Consider the following 19,860-nt stretch of genomic DNA (forward strand, 5'->3'; position numbering starts at 1 on the left):
TTGCCAGGCAGCCCCAATACGAAACCCGACCTCACTTCCCCATTCTCTCTCTCTCTCCCTCTCTCGTCTCGTACTTTCATTTCCTTTCGCCGACTGTTCACCAACTGAAGTCTAGTCAAATCCACTGAAATCATCAGAGCAGCAGCAGGAAAAGGAGATGTTGAGGGACGAGTCGAGCTGCAACACCTACAACTATAGCGACGCCCTCTACTGGGACGCCCGCTACGTCCAAGAAGGTGGCTCCTTTGACTGGTACCAGCGCTACTCTTCCCTCCGCCCTTTCGTCCGCCACTTCATCCCCATCTCCTCTTCTGTTCTCATGGTCGGCTGCGGCAATGCCGGTACTCTTTTTCCACCCACCCATTTCCCTTATTCTCTTTTTCTTCCTTTCCCTTTTGTTTTCTATATACATATGCATATACTGACTCTCTGCTTTAACTACTCTGTTTGGTTGCTGAGAAACTCAGAGGAAAGTACAGAAAAAAATTTGTTTGACGTGGGAATTTGGCTCATTGATTGATCTTTGTTCTTGTATTCATTTATTGAGACTTTTGTTAAGAGTATTGGTTCCCGAAATCCAGTTGTTCTGATCATTCCCGTTGCACTTCAGATATTTTTTTGGTAATTTTGAGCTGGGTTTTTTTAATTATTGAGAAGTTATGGTAAAAATCAGAGAAATTGGGGTTTAGGGTTACTGCTAGTGGTTGGTTGAACATTGTCTACTCAAATTTGACCCCTTTTATTTTGGGGATTTTGGCATGAGTATGAATTCCCCAAATTAAGGTTCTGTTGTGTGTTTTCCTTCTGTTTTGTCTGATAGATATATGATTTCCATAGCAGATGCATTCTGTGTAGGTCATAGAATGAAAAAAGTTGCAAAGAATCATTTTCTTTCCCACTATTTAGCAAATTTGATGTTGAAAGTAATGGTGCACCGGATGCAGTTAGGGTCCCTACGCGTGGCATTGTCCTTGCCATCCGTAGGAGAAAGATTTTGATGCAACAGTTATGCGGTGTCTAGCCAGAAGGCAACCTGACATCTGTAATTTCGTCATATTAAGATACTTCCTATGGTTTTGTGTACTTGTTGACTTAGGTAATGATGGAAAAATGTTCTCTTTCCCAGTTATGTCCGAGGACATGGTCAAGGATGGATATGAAGACATAATGAACATTGACATTTCATCAGTGGCTATCGACATGATGATAAGCAAATATGAGCACATACCTCAGCTGAAATGTATCCTTTTGGAAATCTACTTCATCAAAATCTCTAGAACTACTTCTAACTGCTTTTTTATTAGTAACTATTGGAGACTCTAGGTATGTTTCCTATATGGATCGTATAGACATGCAAATGGATGTTAAAGATATGAGTTTCTTCCCAGATGATTCGTTTGACGGTGTCATTGATAAAGGTATGAATCTATTTCTTTGTGTACTCATTTTAGAAATATACAATGTTGTGTACTAATTTTCTTTTTAACGTCTTGGTAAACCTTTGTTGCTGCCATCACCTGTTGCACCTGTGGTTTGTGGTCTGTCAAAGGAACTCTTGATTCACTGATGGTATGAATCGTATGATGCATGTTGTGATGTTCTTATGACTCCTCCTAGTCATTACTGGGCGCACTCTGATTCTCTCGTTTGTGCTTATGTTTCTAGTGTGGCAACAATGCTCCAATTAGTGCTGTTCAAATGTTAGGGGAAGTGAGCAGGTTGTAGACTTTAAGACTCAATATACAGATGCAATTTCTTATATTACTCGACCATTTCACAATTTCTTTTTCCATTTAAACTTTGCTAATTATAGTTTGCTTTTATATTCCTTTACCAATCCTAGTTGTTATTTTTTTCTTGTAGGCTTCTTAAACCTGGAGGGATCTATATGTTGGTAACTGTGCACCCTTAAATGAAGCTTTATATTTCTCAATGTTCTTTCTTTTATTGAAAGCTAAAAATATATGATCTGTTCTTAAACTTCTACATAGCAGATAACGTACGGTGATCCTAAAGTAAGAATGCCTTATTTGAGACGGCCAGTGTACAACTGGAAAATTTGTTTGTACATTATACGTAAGTTTATTTTCCTTCATAATAGTCGTCTTTTTCTTGCTGTTCAAATATCTACAGTTCCCCTCATTCAGTTAGTTCTCCAAAAGTGATCTTGCTTCCACGTTATTTGAGTATGTTTGATAATTGCTTGTGATTTTTAGTTAAATTTTGTTTTACGTCTCTTTCAATGCCAAATGGTCATATTTTGTTAGTGAGTTTGAGGCAATTATAACACATGGTGAACATCCGTTCAAGTATAATGGTACAAGATTTTTGTTGTCCCACATCTATCTACAAATATAATGGTACAAGATTTTGGTTTATTCAGTTAGGAATTTCAGTCCAGATTGTCCGAGCTTCATATATTTGTTGCTTGTGCATAGCATACATGCAACCTGAGTATTTTTCGAGTAGTAAACTAGGATGTACCCACCTTTTCCTGGGATCTTTCTTGGATAGTCAACAAACAGTCAAACAGAGATGATAATTCTATGAATTTGCTTGTTACTTCAGTGTTTACGATTCCTTATAGAGGTGCCTTATCTAGTTTTTGTGTCCTTGTGACTATTATTTCACAGCCAGACCAGGATTCCAAACGCCTGAAGGCTGTGGTTTGTCATCAAAATCAGATCTGGAACCCGTTCCTATCACCGAGAAGGGCTTACTTCCAGCTGATTTTGTTTTGGAAGATCCAGATTGTCACTTCATATATGTGTGTAAAAAGGACGATGCGGAGCTAGTAATGCACCAACATCAGTTGACAGTTGATGACTTATAGTAGTCACTTGCAGCGAAGATAGCTCGTGCCCTGTATACTAGCATTCAGGCGCGTATCATAGTCATTTGTATGGTAAGTATTGTTGTACCACCTGCTAATCGTGTTCGTCCTTGGGGTGTCTGTAAGCGAGGATTTTGTTCAGTGCATCTGCCTAGATCTTAGGCATGAAATTCTAAAACAAATGACTCAATAAAATAAAAGCCCCCATGGACACATTGTCCTCATCTTTTGGTTTCATGTATTGTATCAGTTAGCACTAAGTGGCTACCGAGAACACTTGCAAAATAAAATTGTGATATTAGTTTTTTTTTAAAACATTTTTACGCAGTTTTTCTCAATTATGTGATGGTTGTTTATGAGGGCGAGCATTGGCGCAATGGAAATGTTGTTTCCTTGTGACCGAAAGGTCACGGGTTTGAGTCAAGGAAACAATCTCTTGCAAAGCAAGGGTAAGGTTGCATATGATAGAGGTTTCCTCCTCACTCCCACCCTTGCAAAGCGAGTAGCCCTGTTGACTTGGAGTCATCCCTTTACGTGATGATTATTTATCACGTATTGCATATTTTTATTTATTTGATACAACGATACATGTACATCGAGCAGCAAGGAATGTATTTTTATTGATATATTTTATTTTGAGTTAAGTGGAATTGGTTGGAAGTGAAGTTACGTAAAGAGGAAGGTGCAATTGGCACTTCTTGTTTATGGGTAAATGCTCTTAATAACTGTAACTCTAAACTTTTACTTAGTTAATCTGATTACTTTTAAAGGAAAACTAATAAAAAGAGTTTGAAAACTTTAAGTTTTAACAATAAGGAAAAATAAAGGTAAATTGAATAGTTTCATGATTGATTTTTTAGTGTAAAATTTTGGTTTTTCGTTAAAGTGAACAGTATCGTGTGATTTTCATTAATACTCCCTTACTTTTAATTTTCAGATCTATTACAAAAAAATAGTAGGTGATGAGCGTATGATTAATGTTTTTATTCTATGAAAGGATGATTAATGTTAGTTTGATGATGATTGACAACAAATGTTCACATAAACTACTTAATAAAAGTTAAACTAAATAGAACATAAAGGGGAATTTATTGGGTAGATTTACGACTAAATTAAGCTTGTAGTAAAATAAATTCTGATTATTAGGAATAGTTATTACTTATCAGTAGCAAGGATGCCCAAATGAAGCTGCGGCTGTATAAATATAAAATACGTAAAAAGTTCTATATATATATATACACACGCACGCACATATATACACACACGTGTGTGTGGAAATTTATATACTTGGAAATCTATAAATGTGAAAATCTAATAGGTGTTCAACGGTGGAGTTCTGCACCGTCAAAATACTTTTCGTAGAACTAAAATTTTTCTTCTCACATGGATGTGTTTTCTTTCGTCTGTTACAGATTGAAAAAATGAAGGTTGGTAATGTAAATAAATGACAGTTCTAGCGAAAATGAGCGAGCAAAATATAAATGTAGTTTGAACTTTAGATGATAACAATGCAGATAAGTTGAAGAGTGTTAAGACATTTTTGTCTTCTACCACAACAAAAAATTTAAAAATAGTAACGTAATTTCACAAAACAAAATTTTGCTCTTTCTTGTTTAAGCCTTGATTTTATTATCCCTAATTTTATTTTTAAAAAATCCTCTCACTCTCTCCCCACTCTCACACGTTCTCTCTCACTTTCTTTCTCTATCCTTCAATTTTAAAATCAAAAGTAAAAAATTTCACAAACACAAAGTGTGTGGGTTTATATTAGTAACACTAATTAAAAGTGGTGAGCCACTAACTTTTGTACAATGACAAAGTAATGAACAACAACAACAATCAAATCTTATTTCACTAAGTGGGATCGCCTGTATGACCTCTAAAGTAACGAAACTTTAACAAAAGATATCGTATATGTTGTGAAGAGGTTGATAAAACTTCAAATAGTCAATCGATGACAATAACTATTGCAATTCCTTGAAAATTAATTCCTCATGACAAATTTAACCTGTTTCGTCATCTAAAAGATTTACTGCTAAATACATAGTTTACTATATAATAGGCACTTGGACAAATTAAAAAAAAAAAAAAAAAGGAGGCACTTGGACAAATTGAAAAGAAAATTCCAAGAAGAAGAATGGTTAAAACCTAAAAATTTGCATGTATGCATGATATATTTATACACATTTATTTATGAATGTTATACACTTATAAGTTATAACCCTTCTCTACCCCAAAACTATATGCAGCAAAAAAATCACTTAACCCAGAGAAGATCATCTGCAAGCCAAATGAGTATTGAGACCTTTCCCACTTTAACCATTACTTCAAAGAAAAGAAGTGCTTTGAAAAAAAAAAAAAGGGCGAAAGTTCTTCTACAAACAAACTAGGCAATGACCAATTCTCGAAAATTAGAAGTAATGCAAAAGTGCTTTTCCAAACCAACTAGCTAATTCTTATCTAGTCTAAAATTGGAAATGGCTTTACTAAATGAAACACTTAAATAGTTGAATGTAACAAAAAACTTCTAAATGTGGCAAATAGGGAAAACAAAGAGAAAAATTGAGATGCCGAAAGTGGGCTCCACAACATAGGCCCAAATACAAATGTGGCAAATTGGATAGCAAAGGCATTAGTCATGCACTCTCTCCCTGCCAAAATAGAAAAACCACACAAATTTTCCCTCTCAAATTTTGGCAGTGGATTTACTATACCTAGGCCTAGCACCTTTTTTTTTCTTTTAAAAACAATATTATTTATGCTAAGAGATGGGATCGGCTAGTTATAGTAATGTGATTTAAATTTACTTATAACGAGAATTAAATATAAAACTTCTCATTTACAAGTAAAAATAAAAACTGCTAAATTGTAGTACCAAGTGACGTCTAGTACCAAATATTAAACTATCATAGATTATATCGAAGACGTATGAAGGTGAAGAAGAAAAGGACCACATGCAATTCACGATTTAAGTTTTGAAACGTCCAAGTGGGACCCACAAGCAAGACCGACTATGCAGAGTTTCCATCTCAAAATAATAACGCAATAATAATAAATAAATAAATGGTAAAGAAATAAAAGTGGGATCCGTAATGCCAAATGTGGGAAAACAGAGTCATGCAACCACTCTCTAAATAGTAAACAGAGCCATGCAAACTTGCCGTTTCCAAGCTTTCGCCATTTGGGGTAAAATCGCTTTCTCTCTCTTCTCTCTCTCTCTCTCTCTCACACACCAACACCAACACACATACACGCACGCCCCTTTATCTTCTCCCCAATCTAATTTTGGCAACCCCCCTCGTTCCCAAGGAGCCAAACCCTCCGAACAACGCCTCCTAGATAGATAGATAGAGAGAGAGAGAGAGATGGTGGGGAGAGAGAAACAGCACACACTTCTTTTGGACTTTTAGTTTTAGAGAGATAGAAAGAGAAAACCCAGAAAGATTTTGAATTGGTATTCAAGTTTTTCTGCTAAAGTTGGCTCCTTTTCTGGGTTTTTGAGCTTTTTTTTTTTAAATTTATTTATTGTTGGAGGGGTTATTGAGAACTTGAGAGAAATAATGGGAAGGGGGAAGATTGAGATCAAAAGGATTGAGAATGCAAATAGCAGACAAGTCACATTCTCAAAGAGACGTTCTGGGCTGCTCAAAAAAGCTCAGGAATTGGCTATTCTCTGTGATGCTGAGGTTGCTGTTATTATCTTCTCCAATACTGGAAGGCTTTTTGAATTTTCCAGTGCTGGGTACGTTTCTGAATTTTTACTTTTTATTTTTTAAATTGTGGGTAAAAAATTTCCTCTTTTTTTCTTCTTCTGAATTTTTTAGGTTCATGCATGTGTTTCTGATCATGTTTCTCTGATGGTTTTACTCTTTTTTTGGGAAGAGCTTTTGTCTTTGAATATGAATTTATCTGCGGGTTTTGGTTTTTCCATTTTTTACTGTTGATTTTTTTCTTTCTCTTCAGTATCTATTGTTTTTATTTTGTTTTAGGGACTAGTGGATGCTACTGTTCCCCTTTTTCCTTTTTCTTATTTGGGTTTGTGTGAATGTCTAGGATGGTCATTTTACTTATGAACTTAGGGTTTTCTTTTCTTATAAATTCTTCCCTACCCTGTTGCCTATAATCTTATAATTGTTGATTTGGGGGCGATTTCTCCTATGATGTGATCTTCTTATGAACAAATTTTGAAGTGTTAGTGCAAATATATGAGTCTATTGGTTAACATTGTCATGTTTGCAAGCATTTTTCTGAGACTTTGAGTGGATTCTGTTCCACTTTTATGATGTTTGATCAATTGAATCAGCAATGGACCTTGGTAAGCTACTAGTATTGTTGATGCTTCTGAACTATCAGAAAGGCCAATTTCAGCCGATAGCTCTGGTGAATTTAGTGCTTAATCCGATAGCAGAATTGAAAGAACTTCCACTTTTTCTTGAACTCCTTCAAAGTTGAAACTCCTGTTGCTGTTTGGTTGTTGCTCCTTTGTGCATCTTATAAAGTGGGCAGTGGTTGATTGTAGGGATTGGAATGTCCAGATGTGTTTTTTTCTTGTCCAAGTCGAGCTACATTGTATTAAAATGGGGTATTAAATTTGAATTTAAATTTTTATGTCCTTGTTGAAATACCTGATGCAATGCTGTTGTGAGAAAGCCTTTAATTTTCCTCTAAAGATGCACTACACTCTATGTTGAAGGTGCTTCCTTCCTCCATCAGATCGATCCATCTGAAACGCTTCACTGGCAATAAGCCAGCATTTTGTAGCTCTTTAGATTAAATATGAATTAAGGAATGAAGCAATGTTTTGGCTGATTAGCTTGTAATACGGATATTGGTTCGGATTTCCATGGAACCATGTTTGTCTTTCTGCTATATTTTTGTTTTCTGAAAATTTACCTTGTGAAGCAACTTAGAAATGTTGGTGCATATGAAACGATGAAGTTGAAATTAACTGTGCCCTGCATGTATAAAAAGAACACTAGTGTTATGTTTATTTGGTCTTCTTTTGTAGTATGAGACAAACTCTTTCAAGATACAACAAGTGTTTAGATTCTTCAGAAGATGTACCAGAAGAAGGCAAGGCAGAGGTATCCATCTTAACAAGTTTATGTACTTGACACTAGTTGATCTTTTATACTGTAGCACTTAAAATTTTAGATGGACAAATTTTTTGATTTGTTGTCTTATTTTGGTTTTTCCTGCTTTATTTTGCTTGTCCTCCTGTTGCATGTCAGTCATTTTTATGGAACTTTGACAAAGTGCAACAGATGATTGTGCAAATGTTTCATATGTTCAAAATTGTTCTTTTGTCCTAGGTAAATTATGTTAATCTCCTTTGGAGCAAGGAACTCCTACAACATTTCCAAAAATTATTCTGGTCCTTGTGGATAGAGTTGGTAACACGATGAACTTTGGTAGAGTTTTGGGTTTAAGATTATGAAAGGTTCCAAGTATTGTTCTGCTTCTGGTAACAATGTTAAATTTTCAGTAGGTTTAAAACAAAATAGTGAATATATAAAGAGTGAAGCCACATACCCTGTTTTTGCACAAGTTGTTTCAACAATGCACTATATACGAAAAAAAGTATTGAAACACGATGTTCTTTTTATAAAGCTTTGGCCTGCATGAGATGATTGTTGTTGAGACATATATCCAAGCAGTACCTTCCTTGAGAATTTTGTTTGATTATCGTATTATATGTTTTTTTTCTTCCAACAACTTTGTTTTTCTCCTATTTGTAGATTCAGAAGCAAGACTCCAAGGAGCTGGATAATCTAAAGGATGAATATGCAAATCTACAAAAGAAACAGTTGTATGTATTTACTCAATTATTAGATCTAATATTTTTCGAGTTTTGGAGTCATGCATATAAGATTATTATTTTCTGATTGTGTAGAAGGCTATTGGGTAAGGAATTGACTGGTTTGAGTCTAAAAGAATTGCAGCAACTAGAACAGCAATTGAATGAAGGATTACTTGCAGTGAAGGAGAGGAAGGTACAAATTATAATTTCCACTTTTTCGTTATTTTCTTTTAAGTTATTCAGTAGGGATGTCAGATTGTATTGCAGATTAACATCTACTCATTTCTGTAATCTGTAAGGCCTAAGTAGATGTTCTAATATTTCAGGAGCAATTACTGATGGAGCAACTAGAGCAATCAAGAATACAGGTATGTGGAAGTACCAGAGTAGCACCGAGTCTTAGTTGAATCTTAAGATGTAAGCAGTAGCATTGAGCAGCAAGTTGAAGAATCAGTGTTCTAAAGAACTAATGAATAATATTCAATCCCGCAAAACATATGAGACATAGAATTTCAGTTTCAGTTTACTTAATATATTATTGTTCTAAATGAGCTACATTTTCTTTGAATTTGAACTAAGGATACAAACAGTGATTTAAAGCAAAAGACGGATAGAAAGAGGGATAAAAATGATAAAAAACACAACCTTCTGCAAATTGAAAAGGTGAAAGGAGAAGGAAGAAAGTAACTAATCTAGACCGGGAAGTTTAACATTTATAATTACTTCTGTTGTGGTTTAAAAAGTTTGGCTTCATGGTAAAAGTTTCACCATGACCTTGCATCTTTGCCGGTAGTGTCATAAAAAGAGACAATTCAGGTTTTAATTTGTCATCTATTTTGTTTCCCCCAGGAACAGCGTGCTGTACTTGAGAATGAAACGTTGCACAGACAGGCAAGTAACATTCTTCTTGCTATATGTAAATTTTATCAGTTTCACGTTACCTGGCCCTTGAGTGATTTTCTCTTACGCAATGTCTACTCTGGCATATTCTTACTATGTAGATTGAAGAGCTTCGGTGTTTGTTTCCACAAACTGACCGAACAGTCCGATCTTTTATTGAATATTATCCAGTGGAGAAAAGGAAATGCCTTGTAAACCGTGGCGTCACAAGTAGTCCTGATTTGGTCAGCAATTTTGCATTTGAGAATGGCGATTCTGACACCACTTGCAGCTAGGGTACTGTTTCTTTCCTTAATAACGAACTTAATTTTTCATTATAATATCGAACTCATCTGTAATAAGTAGTTGTATGCTCAATTGTACCATTTTGTACTGCAAGGCGATGAGTAAACCGAAATATGCCCTGGTCCTGTTAAGAAAACTTCAACTTTAATTCCTTATACAATTTTTTGATTTACAAATGATTTGAAAGAAGTGTCTCAAGTGAAAATGAACTTTGTTCTCTTACTCTGTCGGTTTTACATTTAGTTTATCGTTTTGCTAGGCTGCCAAGTGATGCTTATGGGAAGAGGAAAGCTCCAGAAAGAGAAGCCCAATCCAATGACTCAGGGAGCCAATTAGGTCTGTAATTGTTTATGAGGTTCTCTTTTCTGTAGAATCAACAGATGCTAGAGATGAAGGTGATACAATCGAGAGTGTAGTTTGTTGAAAGGTCAGTACCTTGTAAAAGAGAGTGTAGAATCATTAGACGATGCCAAAATCATCGATGTGGTGACATAGAAGTTCCTTTCCTGGGAAGGTTTGGCGGATGAAGAGGAAAATGTCCTAGTTAGTTTTTACTATTTGGTTTGTATTTTCTTCAGGTCAGAGAAAAGAAACAAAGGAAAATGCTTATCTGTTTTCAAAATTGCAATTTTTAGCTCCCCTTTTGTAGTTGGATCAAGATCTTTTGAGCACCTAGAGTACTTTCTGAAGTTTCTTAATATCAGCCATTATTTGAAATTGAAAGGTTCAAATTATGCACCAATGTTATAGAGAATACCAAACCCTTATGGTTGCATAAAATGGCCTGCGTTTATGTGAAGTCTAAACCAACTGACGTTGAAGAATTCGCGGATGAGTTGTGCATGGTTAAGGGTGAAATGCCGCTCGAACTCAGAGTGAGCTGGTTCTGCCCGAAATGTACCAAAAACAAAGTGTCCTGTAGTTTTATTGTCTATCCGGCTTCTACATTTTCAAAAACAAAATAAACATTGGTTCGATCATTTGAAATGCGAGTTTTAATTTTATTTTTGCAATATACAAACTCTAATTTACAAACTAAAATCAATCAAAATACAACAATGTTCTGTACACAGTAAATTATACAATTGATCTCTATTTCTTCTGCTGTTGAAGGCCATTGAGCAATTGATTTCTCCCAGCCAAAGCCTTGTCGAAGACGGAATCCACCTCCTTTCCCAAACCATCCACGAACTTCTCAAACACCTCTAATCTTCTTCTCAATTCTTCAGCTTCTGCTCCACTGTTTTTTCCAGTTCTGATTGCCGCAGCAAGCCGCGCCACTGCATCATTAAGCTCCTTCACCTCCTTCAACCCACCATTTCTCTCCATTATTTCATCCAGTCTCGAATTTGACCCCGAAAGCAACGGGTCAACAATCCTTCTACTTGAATTCCTCACCTCCAAGTATGGTTTGGGATTCCCAGCTAATCCAGACATCAAAATCCCGCACACCCAAAATACCATTCCCTGCATAATATCCAAAGCTTGATGAATCACTGTTTCCTTGCTAATCAAGCAACTTCCTTTCCCAACCTCTTCACTTTCTTGGAATCTGATTCCCTTGCTCAAACCCTTTGGTTGGAATTGGATTGCCTTCAGATGCTCCAAAGCCGAAGAAGGCGACGAACTCTCCACCAGGCTCAAGCCATGAGCTAGGGAAACCCTAGCCTTCCCGAGATTAGACAGAGAAGAACTGACAGAATTGCAAAGCTCCAACAAACTCAAAGAGTATTTGAGATACCTATCCACAGAAGCAGCTTCCCATCTGCTCATGGGAAAGTCTACTTCCACAACCAGCTTTGCAAAAGCACTTTGGATGATCGGCACCAGCTCATAACACTGCTGAATCCATGGAAATGATGGAATCTCTGATCCTGCAGATTTTGATGAACTCAGAGGCAACAATTTTTTGAGGGAATTTGATACATGGGTTTGGAAGGCCTCCATAGATGCCGATAAGGCAGGTTGCGACGGGTGGTGGTTGTGGTGGTGGTGATTCTCCAGCTTGGAGCAGATTTGGTTAAACTTTTGCAACAAGAGAACCATTGCAATTTGCAAACTATGGTTTTGGTTTTGGAAAGTTTATGAGGCCAGTTTTGTTCGAAAACGTGGGCTTGTAAGATTATATGTTGTGGAGTTTGGGTTGGAAAATTCCACGTGGGGTGTTTTTGTTGGCTGAACAGATAGACACAGAAATACTGGAAAACCAGGTGTGCGTGCGCAACATAAAGTAAAGCCGAAAGTACACGGGCCATTCCGAACTGAGAAGTATAAAATATTGGCGGCGGTCAAATGCTCTTATCTTGTTTTGTTTGGACGTATCCTTGAAAGACACGATATGGGGCAACTGGATCCACTTGGTGTTGCCTTCAGATGCAAGCTACGTATAGGAAGGATGCAGAAATGGAGATTGACAGATTGTTCATTTTGTATTTGCCAACTGGAGCATCGGATTCAAAACCAAATGAAAATCAAGTGAAATGGTTCAACAACTTAAAACGTTAATAATGAGTTTTGTTCTCCAACGATAGATGTATTCTATACATATTTCTGTGCAAGTGATTTTATTTGTGACATGACATATGAATAACACATATTAAATGACATAAGAGCACATGTTGCTCGAGTTCTTCTTTTCTCCACCCGCACTTCTTTTATTTCATCTATAGTCTTGAATTTGAGAATTCAAAACAAAAACAACAACAACAAAACATTTTCCTATCAAGTGGGGTCAGCTATATGAATTCTAGAACGTCATTGCGCTCGGCTCTGTTTCATATCCTCCGTTAGATCTAAGTACTCTTAAGTCTTTTCTTAGAGTCTCTTCCAAAGTCTTCCTAGGTCTTCCTCTATCCCTTCGGCCCTAGACCTCTATCCGGCAATCGCATCTTCTAACCAAAGCATCAGTAAGCCTTCGTTGCACATGTTCAAACCACCGTAACCAATTTTCTCTCATCTTTCCTTCAATTTCGGCTACTCCTACTTTATCTTGAATATCCTCATTCCTAATCTTATTCTTTCTCGTGTGCCCACACATTAAAAAAGAAAAAGAAAAAGAAATTAAAGGGATAGAAACAAGAGAGTGAGTGATATCGCTTTAGGAGTTGGTCTCCAGCTCATAACCAATTTGCTTTTTTTTTTCTTCATGATTGCATCACTTTATAGTTCTATCTAGTATCAATTTTTTTAGGATAAAGTACAAAAAAATTATCTCAACTATAAGTTGAATGATAATTTCATACCTTATCTTTTTAAAATGATAATGTCATATCTCAACTTATGAATTTGTGACAATGTCAGACCTCCGTCAGTTTTTCTGCTAATTTCTCTATTAAGTGTTGACGTGGCTAGAGAGGGGTCAACTCACTAATCTAACTAGATTAAAAAATAATTAAATATATTTTTAAAATTAAATATTATAAAATTAAAAAAATTAAGAATAAAAAAAATTATAATGGCCTAGGGGTGCGAGCCTCCCCTTTCCTCCACCCGCACCAACCTTCTTCTTCTATTCGACAAACCCCAAACTCTTCCTCGTCCCCCCAACCCACCCCCATCCCTCACCTCTTCCATTCCCCCACCTCTTCCTTTCCCCTACCTCTTCCCGTCCCTTTCGAACCCAAACCCTAACCCTAATTCCCCATTTTCAAACAGAAAACCCTAACCTTCCCCACCCGTCCCCCCAACCTTCCTCCACCACCCTCTCTCTCCTCTCTCTCTCTCTCTCTCTCTCTCTCTCTCTCTCTTCTCTCTCTCCCTGGGCTACCTGCAACTCTTCCCCCATCCACCAGAACCTCAACAACAACACCGCCCAGAACGACATCGTCCGAAGCCAAACCACCCCAAAGTAGAAACCCAAATCCAAGCCCGCCGAAGTCGAGAAGAAGATAATAATGGAGTACACGCCATCACCCAGAGTCTCTTCTCTCTCCAACGTCTCAGATCATCCCCTTCTCGAAAGCCAATGACGAGGATGACGAAGATGATGCCATCGTATACCCTGAGACCAACGACGTCCAAGAGTTCCAAGCTTTTTTGTCAATCCCAACTCTTCATATTCTGATGCTTAGATCAACGACAGAGATTTTAATGCCAATAATAATGTACAGGCGCAGATTTTGCTCGAATCCGCTTTGCTCTCTTCGGGTCAGGGCTCCGACACTTATGCCGTAACGTTTCAGGGAAGGGGTCAGGGGATCCGACGACGGGTTTTTGTGGCAGAGAATCCGAGCTTCGGAATTCCCGACAGCATGAGGCATAGTAGCTTCATGTGGGAGGATAGGGAGTTTGTGGCATTGGGGAGAAAAAATGTCGACCTTTCGTCAATTTCTAGGCCACCGAAGAGAGAGAGATGAGAGAGATGATGGTGGATGAAGGTTGGGGGGTACAGGTAGGAAGGGTGGGAAGGGTTTCTGGGTTTTGGGGATGATGCTGTCCAGAGAGAGAGAAGAGAGAGGTGAGAAAGGAGAAAGGCGTGAGAAAGAGGAGAGAGAGATAGAGGGTGGATCCCACAATTTTATATAAAAAAATAATTTTATTTTTAATTTTATAATATTTAATTATTTTTAATTATTTTTAATTTAGTTGGACTAAGGAGTGGAGTCCATCTTAAGACACGTCAGCACTTAACAGAAAAATTAACAGAAAAACTGACGGAGATCTGACATTGACACAAATTCGTAAGTTGAGGTATGACATTATCATTTTAAAAAGATGAGGTATGATAGTGTCATGACATCAATAATTGAGGTAATTTTTTATACTTTACCCATTTTTTTACGACTGATTTTTCTAGTGTAAAGTCTAAACCCAAGTTACAACTCAAATATATAAAAAATAAAAAAGACATGGTTTTTGACCAAATAAAAGCTCAAAACACATGGAATAGGATCCTCTCCGTTCTTTTACATTTGAACCCTTTAATGATGTCCGTTCAGCTGAAAATCGAATGAATTATTTCATGTTCACCTTCACCTTATTTAGTTCATCTTCTTTCATCTTCACTTCTTCTGATCATTTTCTTTTATTTTCTTCCTTGTTCACCTTCTCCTATCCATCTTCTTCCCTCTTTTCCATCTCTCTCTCTAGCTTCAGAGTTAAAGAATTCGGAGGATTCAGATAAGAGGAATCCGAAGAGAATCCTATTTCAAAAGACAGTAGAATAGTAGAATAGAATATATTCTTGTTTTCCACTCTCTCATAAGAAAAAGCAAATTTTCAGCCTTTTTCAGATTAGACAGAAATTGGGAGGTGGACCGTGGAGCACATTGGTTCCTATGCTTTCATCGGTCCAAGTTGCAGCAGCAGTAGCAGCAGCACATTGGATTATTAGCCAGTGGCTTAAACAATAATATGTTAATTATAATGTTAAAACATTTCTTTATCAACGTCATTGCTTTGTCTCTACAGGTCCTCTCCAATTTTTTATTGCCAATATCTTTCTGGTAAGGTATAAATATTCATATGATGTAGACACTTTACACGAAACAGTTGGCGACTTTTCTTTAGTTAGCTGTTTTTTAAAATATGACGTCTTGAGTTGAACTTCATTTGCTGTCCGTGTCACCGTAGCATGGTAGAATTTTGTACAAGTGTTTGTAGAAATTCACATTTTGCTCATTTGTTATTAAGGAAAACTAATGAAAATAGCTTGAAAATTTTGAGTTTTAACTATAAAGACAAAATAAAGGGTAAAGTGAATAGTACCAAGTTTGACTTTTTAGTGTAAAAATATGATTTTTCGTTAAAGTGAACAGTACCGCAGGCTTTTCGTTAAAACTTCTTTGTTATTAATGGCAAGGGACTTTCTTAGGTACTCGGGAGTAATGGGTACTTCGAGTGTTTTAACTATTAGATTTTTGTTTAAAATTTCAAATTTCAAACTCTAACGGTTAAACATCCGAAATACCGCTATTTCGAAATAAAGCTGATAAGATGGACTCAACCCGTTAACACGACCTAATTCGCTCACAAAATTTTAACTAACGGGTCTGGATTGTTCATGCTTTGGTTTGTGGCGGTTCTGTTGGTGAGGCCATGAACCAAATGGTTGACACGTTAACAAGACGAGTCATTTCGAGTTCAAATATTTCCACCCATAAGCTTAATGTGTTGAGTTTGGTGATCCATTAAAAAAATTAGTTTGTGATGAGTCCAATCATTTATCATATCTACTATGAAACATCCTAAAATTTTTGCTAATGTTTAATAGAAAAACGCTAAGGAGACTCTCAAAGTGAGACTCTCCTTTTGAGAGTCTCCTTAGCACCACTGGCATTATTAGTATGAGATCCTTAACTGCGTAAGGACAATCCATCTTGATGATGAATTCCTTGACAACGAGTAATAGAAATTAATCGTTCCATGCCTGCTGGCCAGATCCGACCCAAGAAAATGAAACACTTGCCGCAAATGCACATCAAAAGTGAACGTTTAAGTTACACACTGTAACAAGAGCCGTTATATTGTTTGTTGTAACCGGATCTAACAACTCTTGTTTCATGTGCACTTTAGATGTGCATTGGAGAAAACACACAAATGCTAAAGCTAAAACTTTTTCTTCTCTTCCTGTAAAATGTTTATGAACAAAATTCAAATATGGAAGCGCCAACTGAAATTACAAACAAATGAAGGAATTTACTACAGCCCAGGTACGCCCGAGAGTGCCCCAGTACACCCCTGTTCAATAAATTGGAAGCACTACCCCATTACCTAAGAGTCAACTTCTCAGTGGCTTGGCCTTGCGTATGTGACCCATACTATTAACAAGATCTTTCCGGGTACATACAGGGAACACGTTGATGTTCTTGAGCACTTTCAGCCGCCATAAGACATATGGGAAACTAAGCTGGTCACGAGAAGTGAATCGAACCACCTCGTTGAACCAGAGGCACATAAACATATTAGTCAACGGTGTATGCTCCCTCACAATAACAGATGCTTCAGATAAAGCTGCACAGGTTAACGATGCAATGGTTCAGTATAGGAACAAAATTCAAGACAATGAGATCACCGGCTTCTAGATCATGTAGTTTTAAGTATGGTTATTTCTTAACTCAAGTATCTAAATAAGCTTGGTGGCAGCAGACTGCAAGGAAGGGGATCATAACACACTTTAAACACTAATTGTGAAAATATGAGTCTGACGTAGACTGATGTGGAGCGGACTGGCTGCTGGCATCCGTGTATGAGTATGATGTGCAGAGGAGCAAGTCAAAATATGCAGAATTAAAGCAATCAACAGACTGGTTTTAAATTCCAAACAGATTGACAAGAAAACATGAATAAACAGATAAGAAAACTTGAATAAACAGATTGATTTTAAATTTCGCCTTTTCTTCTCAAAGTCAAATTTTCAGAAAATTACACTCAGAAAAACCCGGGAGTACATCACTTTTCATGAAGAATGAAGGCAAGCAATAATGCATGCAGTAGGCTTAACTACTCCTACTTTGTACTCAACAAAGAAGTAAAGGAATTCAAGAATTGGTACTCAAAGAATTAAGAATTGCTACAATCATGACATAAATAGCAATATTTCATAAGAGAGATCAAGCCGGAACAAGTGAAAGAAAAAGAAGCATACCCTTCTTTCCGTTGAACCTCTTGTCTTCTGGCAAGCCATCATGTCGGTATTGAGTCAACTGCACCTCAACTTCTTCTGGTTTGGCCTTGTTTTTTTTTACAACAGCCTTCGCCTCATCATAAACGCTACTCCGTGCTCCATGTTCTGAGATCGCAAGTACAGAATTTGAACGCCAAAGCAGGGCTTCGAGCACACCTAAAGGGTCCCTCCTAAATTGGGACTTTGAGTCTACCCAAATGGAATACTTTGCATGAGGAAAAAGACGATGGGGCAACATCTAACACCAGAAAAAAAAATATTCGAAGTCTCAGAGAAATATCCACTTACACCTATTTGTGGTATGTGCCTAGCACTTGTAACAGAAATTTTGATATTTGACATTCAGCTTAAACCTACTATATCATGAATAACAGATCCAGCACCCCTTTGACTAATATTCTTCTGCTTAAATTATCATATTTTACTTTATTAATGTAATTACAGAAAATAGATTCCATGTTGCAATAGCCTTCATGAATCATGAAAACAAAAATGTTTGGAAAAATAAAAAAGTAAAGAAAATGACAGATGACAAAAGATAGCAACATGATCAGGATAAAATTTTCAAACTGAATTAAACAAACTAAATGAAAATAGAGGAAAAGATAACAATTTAACCAAACTTTGAAAGTTGTTACCTTTGGGATCTTTCCATTTAACCTTTGGTCCGTAAAGGGAAGATCTTTAACAACCACAACACGCCATTTCCCAACAAATCCATCCCCATCAATTCTACGTTCAGCCGCTTCCTGTGTACTTAGAGTAATCTCATCCCAAAAAGCAACATAGCAAACCTGCATCCATTTAATACCTCATAAGAGTATAGAACTTCTACCGCTAATTAGTAATATTTGACTGAAAGACAAAAACCTTTCGAAGTGAAGCCTCTGACATTCCAATAGGCTGATAAAGATCATCTCCACCACCAAATGCACATGTGGACACTACAACCTTGCAACTATTCATGTACTCCTTGTCTGCATTTGAGATTTTAAACCCTTCATTTTCACTGTAGAAACCACAGTTCATAGTAACAGTTTCATTTACCTGTGAGCAACAAGTTTCTAACTATATGAACACTGCCTCATAGTACACATTATTATTATTATCTTTGTTTAAAATCAGGCACAAAGTAAAAACCTCGATGTGCTTCACAATGAAAATAGCATCTACATCAAAACCCAAAGAAATTAGATGCCTCTTAAAACTTGTCCTTTAACATGACAAAGACCAAATAAAATACTAAACCAGTTCAAAGGTTCAAAACAAAAATGCAGCTTATTACCTTAAACGATATCTCTCTCTGATCTAGTGTTTGAGTTCCAGTAAATGAATTAAATCTTGTGGCCTCTGGTTGCTCTTGAGAAAGACTGTTGTTCCCTCCTAAAAACGAAGTGTCATTTCCTAATCTGTATAATACTTTCTTAACAGGACTATCGGACTCTTCACGCACAGGAATTTCGAGTTGCTCAAGTTCTTCAGGAGATAGAATGTCCAAACAACCTACATTATCCACAAATTTTCGGCACACATCAAAATGTTTCAATATTCCAATTCTAACAAGAATAAACTTTTCCACCTACAGTATGCACAACCCAATTATCATTTATCAGTAGCACTAAAGAAACAACAAAACAATCTCTCCGAATCGTAAATTGATAAGGGTATCAAGCAATGCATGATAAATGATAATCGACTTTTGTGGTCACGTTAATCTAACAGGTACAATTCTAGCTCACAGTAATCGAAATTTACAACTTCATTAGAAACTAAGAAACTTATAACACTATGTAGATTGCAAAATTGTTTCTTTATATTCTTAAAAAAATAAAAAATAAAAAATAAAAAGTAAAGATCTTTAACTCGTTCTTCACAAAATTACGATTACCCATTTTTCAATTGCATCCCAAACGTATGGAAATTAAGCAAGAATTGAACTTACGTTGTCTAACGCCTCCAACAACCCGAGTCGTATGATCAAGCCGATTCAAATTCGCATCCGAGTTCTTCTCCAAACTCGGGTTCTTCACCGTATTGCGCTCCGACTCAACCAAACTCGGCTTCTTGCTGATCCTGGAAGCCTCGAACAGAAACAACCCGAGGGCCGGAAGAAAAATGAGAAGCGCCCAGTACCTGACGAGCATTCTAGCGATTCGATGCTTGGGTCGTTGGCCGAGTTTCTTGGGCTTTCTTCGAACTCGGACTCTCATCCGGCCGAGCTCGTCCGCTTCATCGTCGGAGACTGAGATTGATATGCTGTTGTTGTTGAACATTGACGATGGCTGCTTCGATCGCGGGAATTGATATCAATAATTGGAATTTGGAAGTGGATATGGGAAATTACGGGTTTATTAGATCAGATTTTTCAAAGTGTGACCTTTTTCCTGCTGTGAAGTTTCCCAACGTTGGACACTAGGA

At 36.9% G+C, this 19,860-nt stretch overlaps 4 protein-coding genes across 5 annotated transcripts; 2 read left to right on the forward strand and 2 right to left on the reverse strand.

Annotated features, from left to right (window-relative positions):
* The first annotated feature begins 14 nt into the window (after positions 1 to 14).
* On the forward strand, positions 15 to 3,144 carry LOC103945517 (EEF1A lysine methyltransferase 4-like). Of its 2 annotated transcripts, none has more exons than XM_018647047.2 (8): positions 15 to 341; positions 1,127 to 1,240; positions 1,350 to 1,418; positions 1,550 to 1,569; positions 1,666 to 1,718; positions 1,864 to 1,894; positions 1,992 to 2,076; positions 2,634 to 3,144. In XM_018647047.2, exons 1-8 carry the CDS (start codon positions 158 to 160, stop codon positions 2,831 to 2,833), a joined length of 756 nt encoding a protein of 251 aa, XP_018502563.2. In that variant the 5' UTR covers positions 15 to 157; the 3' UTR covers positions 2,834 to 3,144. The 2 variants fall into 2 exon arrangements, with proteins under 2 accessions (XP_018502563.2, XP_009354367.2); XM_009356092.3 differs by having other exon boundaries at positions 1,995 to 2,076.
* A 2,901-nt stretch (positions 3,145 to 6,045) lies between these two features.
* Positions 6,046 to 10,560, forward strand: LOC103945516 (agamous-like MADS-box protein AGL15). Its single transcript, XM_009356090.3, is given in 9 exon segments — positions 6,046 to 6,575; positions 7,842 to 7,917; positions 8,572 to 8,642; positions 8,727 to 8,826; positions 8,960 to 9,001; positions 9,483 to 9,524; positions 9,635 to 9,797; positions 9,800 to 9,809; positions 10,078 to 10,560. Coding segments are annotated over 9 exon segments (771 nt in total). The 5' UTR covers positions 6,046 to 6,393; the 3' UTR covers positions 10,163 to 10,560.
* A 350-nt stretch (positions 10,561 to 10,910) lies between these two features.
* On the reverse strand, positions 10,911 to 11,864 carry LOC103945615 (protein BPS1, chloroplastic-like). The gene has a single exon (XM_009356213.2). It carries the CDS (start codon positions 11,862 to 11,864, stop codon positions 10,911 to 10,913), a length of 954 nt encoding a protein of 317 aa, XP_009354488.2.
* Positions 11,865 to 16,359: 4,495 nt separating this feature from the next.
* On the reverse strand, positions 16,360 to 19,860 carry LOC103945515 (probable hexosyltransferase MUCI70). The gene is made up of 6 exons (XM_009356089.2): positions 19,385 to 19,860; positions 18,728 to 18,945; positions 18,313 to 18,489; positions 18,081 to 18,236; positions 17,404 to 17,680; positions 16,360 to 16,769 (listed from the first exon to the last, which is right to left on the reverse strand). Exons 1-6 carry the CDS (start codon positions 19,713 to 19,715, stop codon positions 16,537 to 16,539), a joined length of 1,392 nt encoding a protein of 463 aa, XP_009354364.2. The 5' UTR covers positions 19,716 to 19,860; the 3' UTR covers positions 16,360 to 16,536.

The sequence above is a fragment of a genome, unplaced genomic scaffold (assembly GCF_019419815.1).
Source record: "Pyrus x bretschneideri cultivar Hongxiangsu unplaced genomic scaffold, Pyrus_bretschneideri_v1 Contig52, whole genome shotgun sequence".
Classification (NCBI taxonomy): Eukaryota; Viridiplantae; Streptophyta; class Magnoliopsida; order Rosales; family Rosaceae; genus Pyrus; species Pyrus x bretschneideri.

Bases quoted from the DNA above. Each gene is read 5' to 3' on its own strand.
- LOC103945517 (XM_018647047.2), top strand. From the start codon at position 158: ATGTTGAGGGACGAGTCGAGCTGCAACACCTACAACTATAGCGACGCC. The intron at 342-1,126 runs GTACTCTTTTTC...TCTCTTTCCCAG, and splicing joins GGTCGGCTGCGGCAATGCCG to TTATGTCCGAGGACATGGTC. The intron at 1,419-1,549 runs GTATGAATCTAT...GGTCTGTCAAAG, and splicing joins TGACGGTGTCATTGATAAAG to GAACTCTTGATTCACTGATG.
- LOC103945515 (XM_009356089.2), bottom strand. From the start codon at position 19,715: ATGTTCAACAACAACAGCATATCAATCTCAGTCTCCGACGATGAAGCG. The intron at 18,237-18,312 runs GTTTTTGTCTTT...AAATGGATGCAG, and splicing joins CAGAGGCTTCACTTCGAAAG to GTTTGCTATGTTGCTTTTTG. The intron at 16,770-17,403 runs GTATGCTTCTTT...TAACCTGTGCAG, and splicing joins GAGGTTCAACGGAAAGAAGG to CTTTATCTGAAGCATCTGTT.
- LOC103945615 (XM_009356213.2), bottom strand. From the start codon at position 11,864: ATGGTTCTCTTGTTGCAAAAGTTTAACCAAATCTGCTCCAAGCTGGAG.